The sequence below is a fragment of the Podarcis erhardii genome (assembly GCF_964252035.2).
Source record: "Podarcis erhardii genome assembly, chromosome: 16".
In the NCBI taxonomy this organism is placed as follows: domain Eukaryota; kingdom Metazoa; phylum Chordata; class Lepidosauria; order Squamata; family Lacertidae; genus Podarcis; species Podarcis erhardii.
The window spans coordinates 32336611-32357945 of NC_138514.1; the positions used below are offsets into that span (position 1 = coordinate 32336611).

Here is a 21335-nt window from a genome sequence, read left to right on the forward strand (position 1 = left end):
GTCCCTGGGCGGGCTTGAACCAGCATCCTTCTGGTTAACAGCCAGAAGCACTGACCCATTGTTCCCCGAGGTGACAACACATTCTTGCTATGCTCGTTTACCCTTGAGTAATCTCCATGCTCCCAAATAGCCAAGCTTTAAGAATGTAACTTTATTTTAGATAGCAGCTGTCGGTATTATTTGTGGCATCGCACGTTCCCATGTCCTTTTCTAACTTTTTACCTTCCAGGAACATCGTATTCTCTGCCGTGTCTGCCAAAGAAACCCAGGGATGCTATCGCAGAGCTCATACCCTTTTGACATGGCCCACAGGTGTGGTCTATTGGGCTCTTCTGTCACTGTATTTGAACTGAAAGTGTGCCATAGAATGTCCCACCCATGAGATGCTGCAGCAACAGGAAGAGGGCTATCGACTTTATTCCTCGCTTGTGGGTCTTCCGGAGACATCTGATTTGCCACTGTAGGAAGCTAGATGCTGGACTTTGGGCCCGATCCAGCAGGTTTCTCCTCAATGCACTTTCAGAGATGCTCGCCCTCCGGTGATTAGCATTCTGTAAGTTTCCAAAGAACTCTGATGTGCATGAGAATGTGGTTTTTGGAAACACTCTGCCCCTTTGCCTTCACTTTCTTGGTTAAATTCACAAAGGACTTGCATGACCTGGAGAACTTTATCCCTGTCTTTCATCTATTAACTTGTGCTTCACATGTGTTGAAGCAGTCAAACAGATGGCACGATGCATCTGATCAGGCAGAGGGAAAACCATCACAAACCCAAACGGCATTTTCAGTTTCACCCACTAGATGGCTTCAGCAAGCCACGGTTTTTTGGGAAGCGGTTTTATAGCCTCCCTCCTAAGTGGCTTTAGCAATAGGAAGATGATATATGTGACCAACATCTTAACGAGGCACACGCTTGACTCTTCCGCCATCCGACAGTAACCCTAGGAAATGGATCCTTTCCTATTTGAACCAGCAAAGATGTAGCCCATGGGTAGGCAAACTAAGGCCCGGGGGCTGGATCCAGCCCAATCGCTGTCTAAATCTGGCCCATGGACGCTCTGGGAATCAGCGTGTTTACATGGGTAGAAAGTGTGCTTTTATTTAAAATGAATCTCTGGGTTATTTGTGGGGCATAGGAATTCGTTCATCCCCCCAAAAAATATAATCTGGCCCCCCACAAGGTCTGAGGGACAGTGGACCGGCCCCCTGCTGAAAATGTTTGCTGACCCCTGTAGCCAGAGTGAATTTGGGACAGATCAGGTTTCTTTCTGCACAGTTCCTACTTGCATCTAGTCAAGAAAACAGCACTCCTCTAGTAAAGCAATCTGACACTTCGTTGTTGTTTAATGTTAAATAAAACCACTTTAAATCTGGGTACAAATGAGAAGCAACATCTGGATGCCTGCTCCATTCATGTACAAAAGAGCGGCTGGGGTGTGTATGTCTGATTTTAAAAGCAAAAGGCATGAGGAGTGCCAAAATAATGCCTGGAGATTATTTTCCTTTAAACTGGACCCCAGCCTGAGCAGAGAATGTAGCTTAGGAGCAGAGCACATGCGTTGCGGGGGGGTCCTGGAAACCTCCAGGTTAAAAGGTGCCTGAAAGAGCTGTGGCAGCACCAGACTTAGGGCAGTGTGGGTGGGTCCCCTGCACAGGTTGCTGAACCGAGGAGATGCAAAATAAGAAATAGCTATATTTATACAGGTACCTACTCAATTACAGACATCCCCTCATTCGCACACGTTCAATATGTGCGTGACCATGCATATGTGTATTGCACCAAACCTGGAATTGACCCAATGGAATGTGGGTAGAACGGGGTGTTTGCAGGTTTTTCCAACTGCGTTTCAAGTATCTGTGATTTCACTTAAACACGCAGTGCTTTAAAATGTAACTCCTACATAAATTGGAAGTTGTCTGTATTGTGAAAATAAGAAATATGGGGGGAGGGTGGCACCAAATTTGGCCTTGCTCAGGGAGCCAGATTACCAAAATCGGAAGATACCTCTGCATGATGCCCTGGGAAACCACTGCCAGTAAGGACAATTGTGGAACCTTCAATGTGGGGTTCCCTAGGGCTCAATCCTATCCCGTAGGTTGTTTAACATCTACATGAAACCACTGGGTGGGGTTATCCAGAGGTTTGGAGTACATTGTCAGCAGTATGCTGATGACACTTGACTCTGTTTCTGCTTTACATCTGCAGGTGAGGCAGTGGAAGCGCTGGACCAGTGTCTTGCCTTGGTAATGGACTGGATGGGAGCCAACAAACTGAAACTCAATCCAGAAAGACTGAAGCCCCGTTCCTGGATGGTTCCCTAGACTGGATGGGTGGGAGATTGCCTGCTCTTGATGGGGTTACACTTCCTCTGAAGGAGCAGGTTCGTAGCTTGCAGGTACTCCTGGATCCTTTGCTGTTGCTGGAAGCTCAGGCGGCCTCAGTGACCTGGAGTGCCTTTCATTAGCTTCGGCTGGTGGCCCAGCTGCGCCCCTTTCTGGACAGGGATAGCCTAACTTTTGTTGTCTTTGCTCTGGTAACCTCAAGGTTAGATTACTGCAGTGCATTATACGTAGGGCTGCCTCTGAAGACGCTTTGGAAACCTCACGCTAGTGCAGACCGCACTGGATACAAATTAGCTTCCGGGTCCAATTCAAAGTGCTGGTTTTGACTTATAAAGCCTTAAATGGCCCCGGACCACAATACCTCAAGGACTTCTTTTCATATGAACCTACCTTAGATCCTATCTTCTGAGGCCCTTCTTCGTGTGCCTCCTCCTCGAGAGGTCCAGAGGGTGCAACATGAGAACAGGGCCTTCTCTGCAGTGGCTCCCCCTCTGCGGAATGTTCTCCCCAGGGAAGTTCGCCTGGCGCCTTCATTATACACCTTTAGGTACCAGGCAAAAACGTTCCTTTTTAACCAGGTCTTTGGTTGATTTGATTGCCATCCTATGCCCTTTTAAAATGTGGGCGGGATTTTTTGGTGGGGGTTATTGGGTTGTTTTATTTTGATTATGTCTTTCGTGGTTTTATATTTCGATTTTATTCTGTGAACCACCCTGAGACCTGCCTCTATAGGGTGGTATATTATATTATATTATAATTATATATTATGAATTAGTTCTGTTCCTATTAACAGGCAGCCTGTAGTCAAGAGGACAGGAAGGGGCTTACTTTTAACGATGGAGGGAACATTTCTCTGTAGTTAAAAGTGCAGCTTTGCATCTCCAGGCATCCTGGGAAAGCATCCTTGCCTGAAACTGGAAAGTTGCTCCCAGTTCTAGGCAAGAGCCAAGTCTGCTGTGTGCCTCTGCAAGAGCAACTGAGCGATCCAATCCCCTGTGCGCCACAGGGGGGGGGGGTCCAGAATTCCATGCCTCTAGAGAAAGAAATGGGAGAGCCACCCATTGTTCTGAGAGGCAGCAGGGTACATCTTCTGTGGGTACACAGATTTCCAATATTTATTTCATGCCATTCACCTCCAGTGCTCCCCGCAGCACGTTCAGCAGCCAGGGATGATGGCACATTGCAGCCCGAGACGCACCGGGATTCCAATCTGCATGCTCTGCGAGTGCCTGAAGAGTTCTTGGAAAGAAAAAGGGCCTGTTTGAAAAGGGCCTACCATTGTCGGAATCAAGTACTATGTGTAGGCTGCTCCAATAGAAAGCAGGCATTTGCTCAGAAATTTAAAAGCATAAACAGAGTGACTTATGAAGGAACAATGGTGGGTGGGTGGGGAAATGGCCCTGACAGACCTTAAAAGAAAAAACAAGAAAAAACCAGGATGGAATCTAAGGAGCAGTTGTTTTAATTCATAGCACATTCCTATATTCCTAAGTTGGAAGCAAAGGTAGAAGAGTAAGAATGCAAGCAAATGTGGACTTGTTTTTACTAAGACCCAAAAGCAACTTCCACTGAAATCCACACACAATATATGCATCTTAGCATGCATATGTGCACACATGCACAAGGCTTGGCCCAGGTTTTGAAGGAACCCACACAAATGCCCTCCTTGCTACATCAGTGTGCCTCTGGTCTTTTCTTAGAATGCAAGCAAGAGGTGGCAGCAAGTTAGTGGGGCAGTTTTAAAATTCACAACAATGCCCTGAGCAATGCTATGCTGGTTCTTAAGAGGGAATTTACCAGATCACTGTTTAAAGGACAGCTCAGGGGAAGCATCAGTCTTGAACCTGCCTGGGGAGGCAGAGTAGTCTTGTCTGCTTTCCAGGAGACAGCGGTACAATCATTGTCTTACCTTCTGGCTCATGTTCCAAGATAACCGTCCCAAAATGCAGCTGCAGCACAGTTCTTTGCAATTGGAAAGTATCATCTTGTCTACACCACTTTAAAGTGGTGCCTCCCCAGAAACTTCCCTGCAAGTAGGAAGGCTAGCACATCAGGGTTAAAGGTTGTGGTTCAGCCTGCTCTGCTGCGAAAGCAAGTTATTTGCAGTATTTTCGTAGGTTCATACATTCCTCCCAATGTTGAAACAGTTCTCAGCATAAAGAATAAATCATTTTATCTTTTGGGATAAAACACCTCCAAAAAATTAAACAAAAACTTTTGGTTGTTTTTAATGTGGACTTAGGAGACTTGTGAGACTGAAGGACTTGCAATAAGATGGGATTCATCCATCCCTAGCATGGACCCAGAGTTGCAGACGGACTAACAGAGAAACAGCTCTTCAACTGGTTTGTTGTAAACAATAAGAATGAAAGGCTTTCCAGGAAAAGCGGGTACTGTGGCCTCTGAGACATTTGCACAAGTCTAGCATATCTTGTTGACTCTAACAAACTGCCCTTAAAAAACACCCCTCCTGTTCTGAAAATGGTTTCCATATGTGCCGTTGGAGACCCATTGAGGAACATGTTTGCTTGGGGTCAAGAAACTGGTTGTGATGTTAGGGGCAGGGGCATAGCTCAGTGACGACCATCTGATTTACAGACACACCCCTGCTTCAGTTGCCAGTATCTCTAAGTAAGATGGGGAGAGAAGCCTGCCTTCAATCCTGGCGAGCCAAACAATACTGAGCTACATGGACCATTGGTCTGACCTCAGTGTAAGGCGGCTTCCTGCAGTCATGGGTTCTTTGGATCCTTGAATCAGAATTCAAGGGTGCAAGCAATGTTACAGAACATCGCACTCTTTTCAGAACTAAGGTCAGGTGTCCCTGCATTGCACTCAGTTCCTCAGCAGTGCAGCTATTAAATTGGCATGGAGCCCGTACGTTAAGCAAGAACCAAGGGGGAGGGGGTGTAATTCATCCAGTAAACACGTGCAGAAGTCACTAGGAATTAAGCCATTTCTCATTTTTGCAGGAGTCATGGCTTGCAAAGAGTGAAAAAGGATTGCCAGAAAGGGTGATTTAGCACCATGGGAATGTGAACGAGATCTCAAGAGTCCAATGGCACAGCTCATTAAGAGCAGTTTTAGAGCATTTTTCCAAATCTTAGAATTGTGCACCTATTCAAAATATGTTGTTTTAGGGCCCCAGTGATTTTTACTTAATTCAGTTGCTGTACTATTTTCAACGCACTAGTTCCACAAGCTAAATGACCACAGCTGGGGAAGAGGAAGTATTTGGTCCTTGTTTGTGACATGATGAAATTCTGGTGCATTGCAGTGTCCTTTAAGAAATGCTTTAAATACAGTTATTTAGGACCTCCAATACATAGGCCTCATGACCTAGAGTTGCAAAGGAAATCAAGAGCCACAAGTATGGTAGTAATGGAAGTAAATTCAACTTTTATAAATGCTTCAGATCACAAGATTTATGAGTTGCGAGGGGCATAGAAAACAAGAACTGGACATGGATTTTAGGAGTCCTGTGTTCAAGTCCTGTCTCTGCCAAATTCTGTATGTGACCTCTGACCAAGTATTTGTATTCAGTAGGTTCAGCAGTATGCTGAACTTCCCTTCCCTTACATGAGGGAAGCAAGAGTGTGTGCATGTCTGGAATGGTGGATATGCTTAGCAACTTGCACACTGTCAGGCAAGGAGCACAAGGTTGTGACTAGTTGAGTCTGAGTACATTGCAGTGCCTGGGTGCTGAGGGATCTGGTGTTGCTTATGTCGTTTGTATGTTGCTTACTGGTTACAGAGATGGCTCTTGAACAAAAATGCCAGCAGCCATTGGCAATTTGAGGTCTCTATGAAAATGCTAATGCCAACTACATTCGAAAATCACCATGGGCCAGTCAAAAAAGGCCAATCTGCACCCACCCCATTTTGAGAGGAATCGCATCCAGCAGGGTTAAACAGTCCTCAGTCGCTGCAATGCCTAAATGCCCTCTTCCCCTTGGGTGGATATGGACTCCAGGAAACACAATGGCAGTGATGCTGAAGGAATTCTATGCTAAAGCTTGCCAGGCCGTGATCCAGCAAACAAAAACGGGTCTCCTCCTCTCCCGTGTACTGCTGAATTGTTCTGCAAGGGCCTGAAAACATTCAAGGAGGAAAAGGGTTGTCTTTTGCATAGGCAAGCCTCTAGGAATCCTCTCCTGGCTCCAAGTTCAAATCATCCACCAGCAGGGCTCCAAGTCTGCATGCCTCAGTCATCTGTTAACAGAAACGATATGCAAACTAATTGCAGCCAGAGAGTTCACGTTTCATTTCCTGGTTTTACCGATTTATTTTTTTCTACATTTTTCTGAGCAGCAAGCAGAAAACAGAATCAAAGAGATTACCAAAAAGCAACACACATTTTAAAAAGCAAGAGGGCAATCTTGGAGTCCATTTAACTCTAGCGCACACAATTTTATTCTCTGAACTGAAAAAGGAGCAGATTATACACTAACATTTAATGCACTTAAAAAGCTAATGTAACCATGTTGGTTCGTAAAAACCAGTTCAGCCATACCTTTATTGGGACCTATGAAAATGTGGCAGAAGCGAGGCTTTTGAACTCTCCTGACAAAGAGTCTTGGACATCTTGAAAGCTTGTCACATTTTTGCAGGTCCCAATAAAAAGCATTGCTTAACCGCGGATTCTGAAGTTTCGTGCTGGGGGGGTGGGTGGAGGACGACACCTGTGGCCCTCCAGATGTTGGACTTCAGATCCCACCAGCCCCAGCCGGCATGGGTCAGGAATGGGAGTTGCAGCCATGGCAACATCTGGAGGGTCACAGGTCTTCTCCACCTCAAGTTTAACAAACTTCTTTACAAGCCTGTTAAAACTTTCCCACACTTTCCAACTGCAGCAACCAAAGGATTACTTGCCCAACCCAGGTGCCAATCACATTGCTGATACTAGTCAAATCTCTGTCCCTCTTTCCTTTCTCCTCTGATGCCCTCTAGAGCCCCAGCCTCCCAAATACTTGCACAGCTGTTAGTTGCAGCAGCCCTGGCTATAAGATCCGCAGGCACTGGTTGGAGGCAGCTCAGAGACCAGGGGCGGCAGCAGTAGCTGCCCGGAAAACTCCTAAGGAGAGGGGAGAGAGGAGGCTAAGGGGTGACATAACTGGGCTCCTGGGCCCCACAAGGGTGCCACAGAAAGAATGTAGTTGCTTAAGAGAGCTGTGAACTCAGAAAGGATGAAAACCTCTGACTTATGGCCAAAGGTCTTCACAAGGATATTCTGTGGTCAGGATCTGGCAAATAATCTGACACTGCAACCCCCTGGTTCTACCAGATGAAATTATGCATGTCGCTGAGAGGTTCATCCGCGGCCATTGGAGTGGTATTATATACTCCTGTTTATACTCTTTGATTTATTTATTTTACCATCAGGTTCCAGGGTGGATGAAAATTTAAAATACAATAATGCAAGTTCTGCTTGCATTAATAAGACTCTCTCTCCTACCCATGCTCACCCCAAAATCTGCTAGTCTCTCCCAGCCCCCTGGAGATTTTGAGGCTGAACAACAGGCTGCTCAGCGGAGGAAGTTAAGCTGCAAAGGCAGAACGGCAGCATTGGATTTAACTGAAAGGCGTTTCCTTTCCATCCTACGTTAAATGAAAATTCTGATCGCTACCTACTAATTACTGCTTCTGACAACTAGGCCCTTTGTCACCCCACATGTGCAGACACATTACTGCAAGAGATAAGTTTCTGGAGGGCAGGTGGGATTCAGGCAAGAGCTGAACTTGAAGTATACCCTCCTACAGAGTGCAAGGGCTCTATGCAAGTGTCTTAGCTGGCTAAATTAACTGATTAAGTGTGCAGAATTGTATTCCTTAAACCAGGAATAACCAATAAGGTGCCCTTCAGCCGTGGGGATCTACTTCCCATCAGCCCCAGCTAACATGGTCAGAAGAAAGGGACAATGGACTAGGCCAGCAACTTCTGGAAGGCTAGGACCTCCCCATTCCTGTTTTACTTGGCTGCAAGGCCCCCAACTGCTAATCCCAACTACAAACATACATTCAGGAGCATGAACCTTTTTATTTTTTGCTTCCAAGTAGTTTCTTGAGAAAAGTGTAGATTCTCTAGTAGTGAATCATGAGAAGTAGCTCCAATAATGGCTAAGAGAAGCCAGAGGCTTCACCATACCACAGTATCACTTTGTTTTCCACGAAGCAACTTGATCATATGCCAATTATTGAAGGATCATGTGCCAATTATTGAAGGCTATAATTTGCATTATTATGCAGCAAGTGCCGTACTCTAGGGTGTTTGATCCAGCACCAGAAACCTTATGAGGCTGACAATCTTTTGCCGCAAGCTAAGACCCAGGTGTTTTATTATGCAAAGGCAAGTCACATGTTAATTACAGGTCTGGCTTTTCCCCCTGATGAATATTTACCTTTTTCCTTTGTCTTGTTTGTGCCTTTTTAGCCATTACTAAACAAGCGTGGACCTTTTATCATTAGAATCCTGTTTACCTCAGCAAGGCTCAAAGTCTCATCATGCAGCAGTTACCCAAGAAGCTATTTTCAGTTTACATTTCTGAGGAAGCTCACTGTTCCTCAGTCATTACAGTTCAAGAGGACTTTGAAAAAGCAGCTGTGATGCACAGGGCCTCCCCAGCACCAGTGAAGGCAAAAACCTAAGCACTGCAAATAGGGCACTCCCTCTCTACCTTATCCTCAATAGCTGTGAGGAAGGTGGAGATACTGACTGGCCCTGACCCATAAAACTCTATGGCTAAGAGATCTGAACCCAGCCTTTCAGGATCCAATCTTCATCCAATGAGCTACACAATTAAACAGGGGTGAAGAACCACACAAAGGAACCAGTGTCATTCCAGGGCCCTTTGTGTTTGCCTGCTAAAAGGGAACTTTTAGCATTTGATGCACGGCCAAAGAACTTGTTTATACCCTCAGAACTCCCAAGAGACTGGTGCTTATTCTACCTTAAATGGCTTCATCACAATGTAGCCTATCGGATGATTTTGCCGGCACTATTCCTGCCACTCTAGTTAGTATGAACTAGCTGCAAGCACTACATCTTAAGGCACACAGCTTTATAGCAGCTGACGTAGCAAGTACTGGACAACAATAAGGACATCCTCATCACTTCCAGATTAGCAGGAACCAGAGAATGTGTGGTTCACATTGTAACACAATGGCTCTTCCTCGCCTTACTTAAAAATGCACCCCCTACTCAAGTCAGCTAATCAGACTTTTATAGCTGTTAGGTTGCAATACCTTAGTTTTTGAGCATGTGTGTGGAGCGATGGGTGCATCACTTTACTTGCATACAGGATGTGTCAAGAGCGGTGAGAAGTACTGCCTAGCACAGGGGATGGGTGCTACAGCCCACCACATTTGGAACTAGACTTAATGGCCAGCAAAGTGCAGGGTTGACAGTGTTGAGCCTGGGAGACCAGGATCCATGAGGTGGCCTCAGGCAGATGCTGCCATTTATCTTTCAGGAAAGTACTTTCTTTGGATTAACTTTTAGCCCGCAAGTGTGGCCTTTCAAGAGCTCTGAAGTAGGAAGGTAGGGCAATGGAACAGTGAGTCAGCCCACAGGCAGTTCACATTCCAAGGTCTATTTACACGAAACTAAAGCACTGGCTTGATAAACTTGTCTTGCCCAATACAGAAGTCAAATAGTCTTACCTTGTTATCCAAAATCTGCACTCACCAACAGTTGTGAGAGCCCTTGAACAATGTTTTCTATCACACTATAGAGGAGCAGACTATTTTGCTTGAACTCCAGCTGCATGACCATGTAGGATCCACGATGCTCAACTTCCAAGAGGGGTCAAACTCAACCCTCTTCACGGCTCACCACTGTTCCCATGGGGTGACAGGGATCCAATGCAAACGAATGGGCCACAAACACCCATTCAATTCCCAGGCCAAGGACAGAGGAGCTTAAAGGCTGAATTCATTCATCATAGCACAAGACAATGTAAGAGGGCATTATTTAATACAACAGAACCACCATGCACTTTTTTATAAAATTTTATTTTGTCAAAAGAAAAAAAAGGCAATAGCCAATTGAAAACCTACTTAATCTTAAGACTCCAATTTCTTCGTCTTTAAATTTAGATAAATGACTTATTGGTTTAACGTTTTTAAACAAACCCCCCTTTTCCCATTTAACATTTACCATCTACTCGTGCTGAATCCTTCCAAGGAGAATGCTCCAGCGTACCTCTCCAGGTCCTTGCTTTGCTCCTTTTACCAAAAAATGAAAACTCCATCGTGCATCTTAAGGGCTCCAATCGTCAAAAATAGGAAAAATCTTTGGAATAGCCAATTGAGTTGAATAAAAATCCACACGAATGCGGTTTGGTTGGGGCAGGAATCCACTCCTATGTTCCTGGTAATTTGATCCCGCTCCATGAATCCTTGCAATTGATCCTCCCTATCCTATCCACATTATGATTTGAATCCAATGATCCAGCTCCAAGGATTGGGATCCAGTGAGCCCTCTCCAATCCAAACCTTTATAACCAGCAAAACCAAAAAAAAGGAGGCAAAAAGTTAGATACCGTAATGAAAAATAGGATTTAGGAGAATGATAAGTTATGTCTGCTATTGAATAATAAAGATTGGCATTCATAACTATCAATTCCCCAAGACAAGCTTTTGAATTGTGAAGCTTAGATTTTAGCAATGTTAATTATCTGGAGGAAACATTCTAGTATTTACACAGGGTAACTGATAATGCCAACATATCAATTCCTATATGGCGCTTTACAGGTTTGGTGGTTGAAAAAAGTTTTCTATGAAGTTGCAAAAACTTGCTGCTAAAGCTATCCACCTACTGCATATCTAAACTAAAAGCTCAGTATTGTACTATCTGGGAGGTAACAAATTTAATTGATGCAAGTCAACTCTCGACTTATCCTGAAGGGGAAGACGTGGATTTAAAAAGAATCCCCCATGTTTAAAAACCCCTCCTATAATTGCTTTCATTCTGTTACTTTTAAGATGAAACAGCAATGCTATATCAGTCACACAGAGGACATGCAGATTTTAGCAGTATTGAGGTTATACTTACAGGTTTGAAACAACCTGTACTTTACAGGTGCACTAATGGTTTGCATCTGTAATCAAATGATACATTGCAGTCACTCAGCATACGCCCCCCACCCCCAGAGACTGGAAGAGCTACATGAGTACATTTAGCATTCATTGCATCATGGAAGTTAGAAGATTACAGCTAACTAATGGAACAATGGAGGTGTTGTGTACTAGGCTAGTTTCAGTATAAGGTCAATACTGCCAATTTAATCTGTGACAATAGCACTTGGAGTCATACCATTGCCTCCATTATTGATCTGATCCTCCTCAATCCTCCTTTTGACAATCCTAAAATGATTGACATGTGTTCCACAATCCTTTAATCCAAAGCATTCTTAATCCATCTCTTCAGATATGTCTACAGAAAGACACATGAAAAGGCAAGATAAAAATGTAAACTCCCCCAGAAGAGACAAGTTAACCCAAAATTTCCCCCCAACATTCCCAGCTTGTAGAAACCATAGTTGAACAAAGACATTTTATACAGCAATACCATATTGGAAGAGAATATGGGCAGCAAACTACCTAACTAGAGAGAACCCTGCCTAGGACATGGTAAAATACAATTCATCAAAGACATGAGGGAATGTTGATGTTAAGGAGCAAATACTCACTAGGGATATTATACAAGAATGCAATTCAACACTTTAGCCAATTTTGAGTAAAACAGCTTGAATTTTTTTTTTTTAAAAAAGAAAGACTGTACTGAGTAAAGGAAAACTGCGTACAACATGGAGGGGTTTTCTACAAAAAGGAGCACCATTAAAGATCATTTATGTACGGGAACGTGATCTGCTGTGACGGGGAGAGTAGCGTGGAGATCCTCTGCTTCTTCTCGGGGAATAACTGCGACTTCTGCTGTTGCTTCGGCTACGGCTTCTGCTACGACTACGGCTGCGAGAGCGAGATCTTCCGTAACTCGGACTTCTTGGGCCATCAACTTTAACACGGATGTAGGCAGTTTCTCCCTATCAAATAGACACAACTTTCGATTGAAAGGTCTACGCTTTTGAGCTGTCTTTGCAGGCATGCTGACAGACTGAAGGTCTTTTTACAAGAACCAAGAGGAGTTTCATCACATCTCCCTGCATACCATTCTTAACATGGGATGTCCCAACACGTTTTCAGTATTTGTTAACGCTGCAAACAGAGACTGCGCCTCCTTACCTTCCATCCTATTGCATCCAACTGTAACCCTGTGCATCCAATTCTGGTCAAAACATTAAGTGGAAAACCTACCTCATGAGATCTAAACTTAGTGTTATCCAGTTTTCGTACTGCGTAGGTCATATCTTCTTTCCGTACAAACTCCACGACACCAGTTCCATCTCGGAAAACATCAGCATAACATACATCACCTGCTTCACGCATGTGATCCTTTAAATCCTGCCAGCTTCCACTGGGAGGTAGTCCTGAACAAGAGACAGTTACTTTCAGTTAAATGCTATTAAGCAGAGATTGATGCCATCAGACCTTCATATACTCAAGAAAGAACTGTCTTTGGAGAGGGTCACAAGTAGAAATTCAATTTTTCCAGCAAGTTGCATGTTAACAACACGTTTAAGTACATACATCCAGGTTTCAGGATTTTTGGAAAGTACAAAGGCTTATTGTTGTTTTGAAAAGGCAATAGAAGCAGGAAGCTCTATAAGGCACTAGGGCCCAAATAACCATTGCAAGCTTGCTTTTGATTTTTTTTTTTTAAGAAAAGAAAATGAAAACTAAGCTTTGCAGCATGCCAAATTCTCAGAACTCACTAAATACCTGCCCAAAGTTGCAAGCGGAAATACATTTGATACATGCATATGTGTATTATCTTCTTCCTGGATGATCAAGCTGTATTTGAACAAAGAAAGCTGCTTTTCCCAAGTGCACAAATGACTTACCTGATACTATCACTCTGTACTCTGATCGCCTGGATGGGGGTCCATATCTGCCCCTTGGGGCCCCACCACCTCCACCGCCTCCTCCTCCCCTGCCAGTGCCCCGTCCACTTCGAGGAAACTCCACACGTAGACGATACCCATCATAATCGTATCCATCCCGTCCGTAGACTGCATCCTCCGCATCCCTGCAAAAATGGAAGAGGACCACACTGAAGATAGATCAAAGGTTCCTGAGAGCTGGCAGCGCATTGTGCGTTTGTTACTGGGCAGCATGTCACTGCCCCTCCCTTGTTTTAGGTTGGAATGGTGTAGCACTAGATCAGTGTTTCCCAAACTTTTGCCTCCAGCTGTTTGGACTACAACTCCATCATTCCTAGCTACCAGGACCAGTGGTCTGGGATGATGGGAGTTGTAGGCCAAAAAAAAACAGATGGAGACCCAAGTTTGGAAAACCCTGAGCTAGAACTGGGAAACAAGTAACAGAGCTGTACCCTGTGTCATGTCAAGCATGGAATTTGACCCACCTGTGGGGGTTTGGGAGGGAAAAGCAAAGCAAAGATAGGTGGAACGAGGAAGCAACTCGTACAAGGGATCCCGGCCTAAACACACAGTGGTATATAGAAAGCTAGAGGGAAAGGCTGGATAAAATCAATATCATAGAATCATAGAGTTGGAAGAGACCACAAGGGCCATCGAGTCCAACCCCCTGCCAAGCAGGAAACACCATCAGAGCACTCCTGACATATGGTTGTCAAGCCTCTGCTTAAAGACCTCCAAAGAAGGAGACTCCACCACACTCCTTGGCAGCAAATTCCACTGTTGAACAGCTCTTACTGTCAGGAAGTTCTTCCTAATGTTTAGGTGGAATCTTCTTTCTTGTAGTTTGGATCCATTGCTCCGTGTCCGCTTCTCTGGAGCAGCAGAAAACAACCTTTCTCCCTCCTCTATGTGACATCCTTTTATATATTTGAACATGGCTATCATATCACCCCTTAACCTCCTCTAGTGCCTGAGTTTGTGCATTGTGGAGCCTTTTATATTTGCATGTGCTATGCAATGCATGAAGGAACCAGACCACCACAACAGAACAGGAACTAAAACCTTGTTAATTACTTAAAAGAATGCTACTTTTATGTAAAACAAAGACATGATTTTAAGTCATTAACAAGATTTTAGTAACATGTACTGAGCTGTATCCCAACTAAATCACTGTGAACTTTTCCTTCCTTCCCTCCCTGCCCCCTTCTCTGGCACAGTCCCAAATCTGCTCTGAATCATTAGGGGAAGCCACAGAGCAGATGGGAGAGCATGTGGGGTGAGAAAATGGGAGGGGAGGTTTGTTCACAATGATTTAGTTGAATACTAGCCACTACCTTTATAAGAAAACTACTTGCCATTTATGCATGCTCTTGTTAAAAAACCAGAACAGTACAAAAAATAATAAATGAACTTTTGAAGTTCTGCAACTCTATGTACACTTACAAGTTAGTAAACTGAACTCCACAGTCCTACATACACAGAATGAACTGAAAGAATTCTGAGCTGACCACTAGACTTCAAGTGAGATATATACAGAGACTGCTTATAGTTACAGATAGGTAGCCGTGTTGGTCTGCCATAGTCAAAACAAAACAAATTCCTTCCAGTAGCACCTTAAAGACCAACTAAGTCAGTTCTTGGTATCAGCTTTCGTGTGCATGCACACGAAAGCTCATACCAAGAACTGACTTAGTTGGTCTTTAAGGTGCTACTGGAAGGAATTTGTTTTGTTTTGCTCATAGTTAAAGTAGCACCTCAGGAAGATGGTCACTCTAATCCTCTCTTCAGTGTTAATGATAATTCAAGTTGTTGTATGAAATGCTAGTTTGGAATTCTTCTACTGCATTGTGCACAACTTGTAGATCAGCTCTGTCTTAAGATTCTGCTGTATGTTGGGATGTGTGTACAAAAGCCTTGAGTTGTGGGATTCCATGTAGAAAAATCAACAAAACTGTAAAAGTTCTCTTGAGTCTCAAGAGAGAGGCAGTAAATGATGTCTGCCTACACCAGGACCCAGGGCTTGCACCACTCTTGGGGAATTTCCAGGTCCCTCCCCTAAATTTTTATTCATAAGAAAAATATTTTACCCTTTTACACATAGAGATGCACAGGAAAGCATGCAAATGGGTTTTTTTTTACCAAAGTGCTCACAAATATGTAATATGTTGTAATCTTCTATGCATTCAAAAGCATTGGGACAATTGATAAAAAGAGGAGAAAACAGAGGCAATGAAGAACAGCCCCACGAATTCTGAAAAGTTGTGAAAGTGGAAATTTCCACAGGCATAGTTTCTCCCAAATAAAATCTCATTTTATACACAAAAAGTGCAGTATAGAGGTTCTGTCTGCCCTTGAGACATAAGAAGCAATACAAAATTGATTTTAAAAATGGGTGGGTCCTACTTTTAAGTTGTAGTTTGTGTCTTTAGCAAAAATCTACTCTGCATTTCAGCAGAAGCTTCTAAGGTGGCTAGCAATAAAGTTTAAGAATAATTGTGATGACATATGGCTGTAAGCCAATACAAGCTTTTGTAACATTGTTTTAAGAAGAGCAATTAATTAACACAATGCTACACATACACAGTGCAGCATGAAATTTCATCCACTAAAAGCCTGGGAGTTAAACATGAATTTTGGGGCAAAAAGGCTTGAAGACAACTGGCTTAGGAAAACATGCTTCCAAGCAAGCACTCACAGGATCATTCCATTTTTATTTCATTTAATACCTGCAACCCACCTTCCTTTCCTGAAGCAACAAACAAGAAAATAAACAACAGTGTCAAATCCTATGAATGCATAGTAAAGATTTATATGGGACTGCATATTACTACATTTTAATTCCTCCATATCTCCAAGGCTCTCTGAGCATTGCACAACAACGCTGTGAGGCAGGTCAGGCTGAGTAATAGTAAAAAAAAGCTGATAGTGATAGCCCTGTGGGCTTCATGGGGTTGTGTGGGGATATAAATCATTTATCCTTTACAACCACCCAGCAAGGTACATCAAGCTGGATCTTGGGAGCCAGTCACCGTATATCAGCATAGCTTCCTAGCAGGGCTACTACAAGAACATGATTCAAAGTCCTCAACCTTTAGAGCATATGAAGTGGCCTTTGGCACTCTCATTTTCTCTGCCTAACTTATCTAACAGGGTTGGTGCAAGAACTGACAAAGAGGTATGGGTTTTGGATTGGTTAGATATGCAGAGCACTTATGAAGGCCAGCATAAATTATCTAGAAGTAGTAAACGTTTTCTAAGTACAGCTCTGCTAGCTATAAACACACTCTCTTCCCCATCACCCAAAGCCTTAAGGTCCTTGGGCCAGTGTGTTTATCTCAGCCTGACATACTCCACTGGATTGTTGTGAAGACAAAAAGAAAGATATATAAAAACCTTTGAATTTGAGCTAAGGAAGTAGGGGGGAAAGAAACAACCACCACAGGCTGCAACTCTAACTTCACTTACCTGGAGGTAAGCCCTACTGAATTCAACTGTTACTTTCTGAAAAGTAATGATTTAGGATCCTGTTTTTAAACAAGTACACAAAATTGGCTATGCCCAATTTTAGTCCTACTCAAAGAGTAGACCTACTGGTTTGCATCCTCAGAGTGGATCCATTGAAAATAAAGGTCACAATTTGTTTATTTAAAAGCATTTAAAATCCGTTCAATATTTCAAAAAACTCTAAGTGGTGTGTACCCCATAAACAAACAATACATCATTAAAACGTTAAACAAAAACACAGCCTAACACAAATAAAACAGCTGTATTAAAAACATACATATAAAAAGCATGTAAAACAGAAATCCCAAGGATTCAAACATGTAAAGAAACAGAGCCCAATCTTATGGACTCATGCCTCCAGGTTTCAATTCTACTCTTGAATAAAAGTGTGATACAACCCAATGGTTCTAATTGGCCGTCTGCCTCCCAGTCCTACTCAAGAGCAGACTATTGAAATCAGTGGCCTTTACGCTGGATTTTTATAAAACATTGGGGAAAATCGCTCCCCCCCCCACTTAAAAATAACCACCACCTAGCCAAAAACCACGTAGAAAAATGTGGCCTTGTAGGAAAAACCCGCACCGGAGTGCTCATCCGTTTCCACGGCGCATTTCCAATTGCGGGTGGCACCTAACGCCCAGCCCTACTCTCGAGTTGGCCCGCTGAAGTTAACGGGCGCAAATAACTTGGGCCCGCGGGATATAACCCAGGGCGGCTGTTTTTCTTTACATGACGTCGAGATTCCTTCGCCCCGAGCGTGCAGCACGAGGCAGAGGCGGCGTGTTAAGAGGAACGTGCGCACGAGGCAGGATGCGCGCTAAGGAAGCCGTTCCGAGTTTCGCATTCCGCAGCTGCGGGCGGCATGCAAGCGCCAAATCCCCCCCCCCGGGTCAACGATGGCAGCCGATGGATTTCGTCGGGCCTACTCTCGAGTGGAGCCCCGGCGGGTTCCTGAAGACGGGGCCCTGCTCGGCTGCGGCGGATCTCTTCAGCCGACACTCTCCCTCCCCTCCTCCTTCCGCCCCCGAAGCAGCCCCTCGCCCGCCCTTCCCACCTGGGGTCCTCGAACTCGACGAAGGCGAACGGCGGGCCCCCGCGGCGGTTCTTGAGGTCGATGTCCCGGATGGCGCCGTACTTGTAGAAGACGTCCTCGATGTCCTTGGTGCGGATGTCCGGCGGCAGGTTCCCCACGTAGATGCGGCAGTCGTTGTTCCCGGCCGGGCCGCGGATCACGCCGCCACCAGACATAGCGAGGTCGGCAATGGTTGCGGTTGGGTGGTGGGCGCGTGTGAGGGGAGAAAAATGGAAGACGGAGCCGACGAGAGGAGGCCCGGGAGCGGGTGGGAAAAGGGCAGGTGGAGATTTATAGGGGCATATATTTTAAAAAGGAGCTGAGGTAAAATTGTTTTTTTAAAAAAAGAGAGAGGGGAGGAAAAGGCGGGAGAGGAAAAGCAAGGAAGGTGGTGGCGGCGGCGGCGTTAGTCGTGGCGGCGGCAGCGGTAGTAGCAGCAGCGAGGCGCCTCCTCCTCTTTTCGTTCCCACTCTTTGCAGCCGCCACAAAATGGCGCCCGCCTCACGCGGCCCTACCTGCCCTGCGCAAGGATCCTTCCGCGTCGCCTCGACGTCACACTCTGCTGGCTGGGAGGCGGGCCGTGGAGACACTCACTTCATGGTTGCCGTTCACTACATCCGCCTTCGAAGGGCGCATGCGCCGAACCTAATACTCCCCCCCCCCCATTCCGAGTAAGGGGAAAAAAGTAGTCCCGACTTATTTCTGCTGGAGGCTACGAGGAGAGGTTGGCGCACGTTTGTTTTAACGAGGCGGGGAGGGAAAAGTGGGACGACTTGTTATTTTTTAAGCCGTGCGGAGCGAAGGCGCTTCCGTTAGCCCTCAAGCCGTGCGGACCGTTAAAAGTACTTGCGAAGAAGATCCGGAGGGAGATGAGCTTCCCCCACAATGCAACACGCGTGAGAGGCCCTTGGCGCCAAGGAAAGGAATAGTCCCACAATGCCGAGCGGTTGGCCAATGGGGCGTGAGGGCAGAGGAGAATAGACGGCAAACAAAAAACAAAAACCCGCCCCAGTAGACCTAACAGGATAACTGTTAGATGTAAAACTAAGAGCAGGTGCAAAACACGAAAGCTCATACCAAGAACTGACTTAGTTGGTCTTTAAGGTGCTACTGGAAGGAATTTGTTTTGTTTTGACTATGGCAGACCAACACGGCTACCCCGCCCCGTCCTTTTCATGTAGACCTGGATATTGAAGTTGTACACCACACATGTAACGTGTGAATGAGATAAACCAGTGTTCGAATGCCCACTTATCAGTGGCACTGCGAGTGCTCCAGCTGGAGAACAGCCTCTACCAAAGGCGCCATAGGCTATGAAGAAGCACAAACGCAGGACGAAAGGGAGAAACGTGCTAAGAAGAAGGCAGGTTCGGCAAATCCTCACTGTGATCAACTCTCGCCCGTGGTAACCTATGTCCCCACTGTGGAAGGACCTGCGGATCCAGAATTGACCTCCGCAGTCACTTAAAGGACACACCGGGAAGACCATATTCATGGACGACAATCTTACTCGGCTAGGAGGGATCTCCGAAGAAGAGAAGATCAGTTGTTGCAAATAGATTGTTGCTTCTTCGTGCTGCAGGGGTTTTGTGACTAACTCCGAGTTTTCAGCCTTTTATTATTTATTTATTAAATTTGTATATCACCCTATACCTGCAGATTTCAGGGTGGTTCACAATATGAAACTACAATATAAAAAACACAATGTGGTGCCCTGCAGATGTTTCGGACTTGCATCAGCTGCTGGCATAGCCAATGGTCAGGGATGTGAGTTGTAGTGTAAAACATCTGGTGGCAACAGGTTAGGGGAGCGTATTTATTTTATTTATTTATCACCTTTATATACCACCTTTTCCTCCAAGGAATTCAAGGTGATGTACATGGTTCTCCCCTCCCTGTTTTATCCTGAGAAGTAGGTTAAGCTGAGAGCAGTGACTGGCCCAAAGTCACCCACTGAGCTTGGGAGGGGAGGTTATATGTTTTTATTATTATTATTATTATTATTATTATTATTATTATGTATTTTGTATTCCTATTTTATATTTTCTGTTGTGAAGGTATATTTATTTATTTATTTTGAATAGCTATATCCTGCCTTTAAATTAAATTACTCTTAAGGCAGCTTGCAAGCAGATGGTAATACTGCATAGATCATTTGTAAGCACACAGTTTATGATTGATGGAAGGGTCAGAGTATGGTTTCCCTTCTAATCTAGAGTCCCTTGACAAGAAACCTAAATTTCTGGTGTGCGTTTGAATTCTTCTTACAGAATAGTGAGCCAGAGAGCTGCTCTGATGCTGATCTTAAAGCCCAGGTAGGTCCATACGGATGAAGGTGGCCCTTAAATCTCGGACAAGGGAGGCTATAGGAACAGGAAGGAGTATAAAAAGGCTGGCACATTTTTTTTTGCTGGCAGAATAAGTATACCACCTGGCGACTTCAACTGTGCTCAACATTGGGTTGTATCCAGCTAGGTTTTACTCAAAAGTAGACCCACTGAAATGAATGCACCTAAGTTAGGCATGTTGGCAACTTTCAATAGGTCTGCTCTGAATAGGACTAACATTGTTTTCCTGAGCACCCGTGCATTCCTGTATTCTTTTGTTGTCCTTTAGCTCACCTTCGGTTTTCTCCTTCGTTCTGCCTCTTGTTTTTTGGTCCTAACTAGGGGACTTTCTCCATGGCTCCTGGGTCACTACTACCCATGCCCTCGCCCTGCCACCAGAAATTCTCAGCAAATTTCTCAGCAGAGAAGTGAGGCTGCCAGCCAGCATTTAAAACTCATTGAAGCACTTTTATTTCAGAATGTCACTTAGCCATCTGTGGTTGATGAATCCTGCAAGTGAACGGTGCTGAGGAAATCAAAGCAGGCTTACGGGCTGGAAACAGCACCACCAATCATTATGCCTGTGGTGTCAGTACTTTAACAGAGTGATCCTTCTGTCCCATATCTCAGGTTCATTCCTCATCACAATCCTGATATCGGATATCACCACAATGCCCCTTGACATGGACCCTGTTTTGCTGAACCTGTTTTGTGACCTTTTACCTTACTTGTTGTGCAGACTAGCAACTGCACTGTAATTTATGATAAATTAGGAGCTTATTTGGTTGTCAGAAGATTGCCAAATGCATAGCCTCTGTGTCTCCGATCTATAGGTGTGGGTTCTCTTTAGACACACATAGTGTAAATTAGACACACTTAGGTTTCAATTAATAAGATGTGCAAAACAATGGAAGCTCATTTCAGGTGTTCTGTAAGATCAGGAAACAATATACAAAGGACTTATTTACAGAGGGGTAATCCTATCTAAGTATGGTTAACTACCTACATGCAGTCATGACCTTTCAGGTAAATGCTCAGTTTTCTTGCAAAGTCTCCTCTAATCCCATTAAGACCACCCATGTATACAAC

At 44.5% G+C, this 21335-nt stretch overlaps 1 protein-coding gene and 1 long non-coding RNA gene across 6 annotated transcripts; one reads left to right on the forward strand and one right to left on the reverse strand.

The window, feature by feature from the left end:
* Positions 1-5719: 5719 nt before the first annotated feature.
* SRSF1 (serine and arginine rich splicing factor 1) lies at positions 5720-18559 on the reverse strand. 5 transcript variants are annotated; one of them, XR_014151920.1, is made up of 5 exons: positions 17902-18526; positions 13305-13489; positions 12658-12830; positions 10499-12386; positions 5720-6555 (listed from the first exon to the last, which is right to left on the reverse strand). XR_014151920.1 is itself a non-coding variant. In XM_081843976.1 (4 exons), the coding sequence occupies exons 1-4, from the start codon at positions 18093-18095 to the stop codon at positions 11738-11740; spliced, it is 591 nt and encodes a 196-aa protein (XP_081700102.1). In that variant the 5' UTR covers positions 18096-18559; the 3' UTR covers positions 10335-11737. The 5 variants fall into 5 exon arrangements, 2 of the variants coding, with proteins under 2 accessions (XP_081700102.1, XP_081700101.1); XR_014151921.1 differs by lacking the exon at positions 5720-6555 and having other exon boundaries at positions 10335-10836; positions 11657-11776; positions 17902-18558; XR_014151922.1 differs by lacking the exon at positions 5720-6555 and having other exon boundaries at positions 10335-10836; positions 11657-12386.
* LOC309331636 lies at positions 6562-12103 on the forward strand. The gene is made up of 2 exons (XR_014151923.1): positions 6562-8874; positions 8926-12103. It is a non-coding gene; the product is annotated as an uncharacterized lncRNA (long non-coding RNA).
* Positions 18560-21335: the final 2776 nt, after the last annotated feature.

What these genes read in the sequence shown, in the direction of transcription:
- SRSF1 (XM_081843975.1), bottom strand. Translation starts at nt 18,095, where the DNA reads ATGTCTGGTGGCGGCGTGATCCGCGGCCCGGCCGGGAACAACGACTGC. An exon ending in GTCGAGTTCGAGGACCCCAG is followed by an intron (nt 13,490 to 17,901) that starts GTGGGAAGGGCG and finishes CCATTTTTGCAG; the next exon opens with GGATGCGGAGGATGCAGTCT. An exon ending in CTAAGTTTAGATCTCATGAG is followed by an intron (nt 12,387 to 12,657) that starts GTAGGTTTTCCA and finishes TCTATTTGATAG; the next exon opens with GGAGAAACTGCCTACATCCG.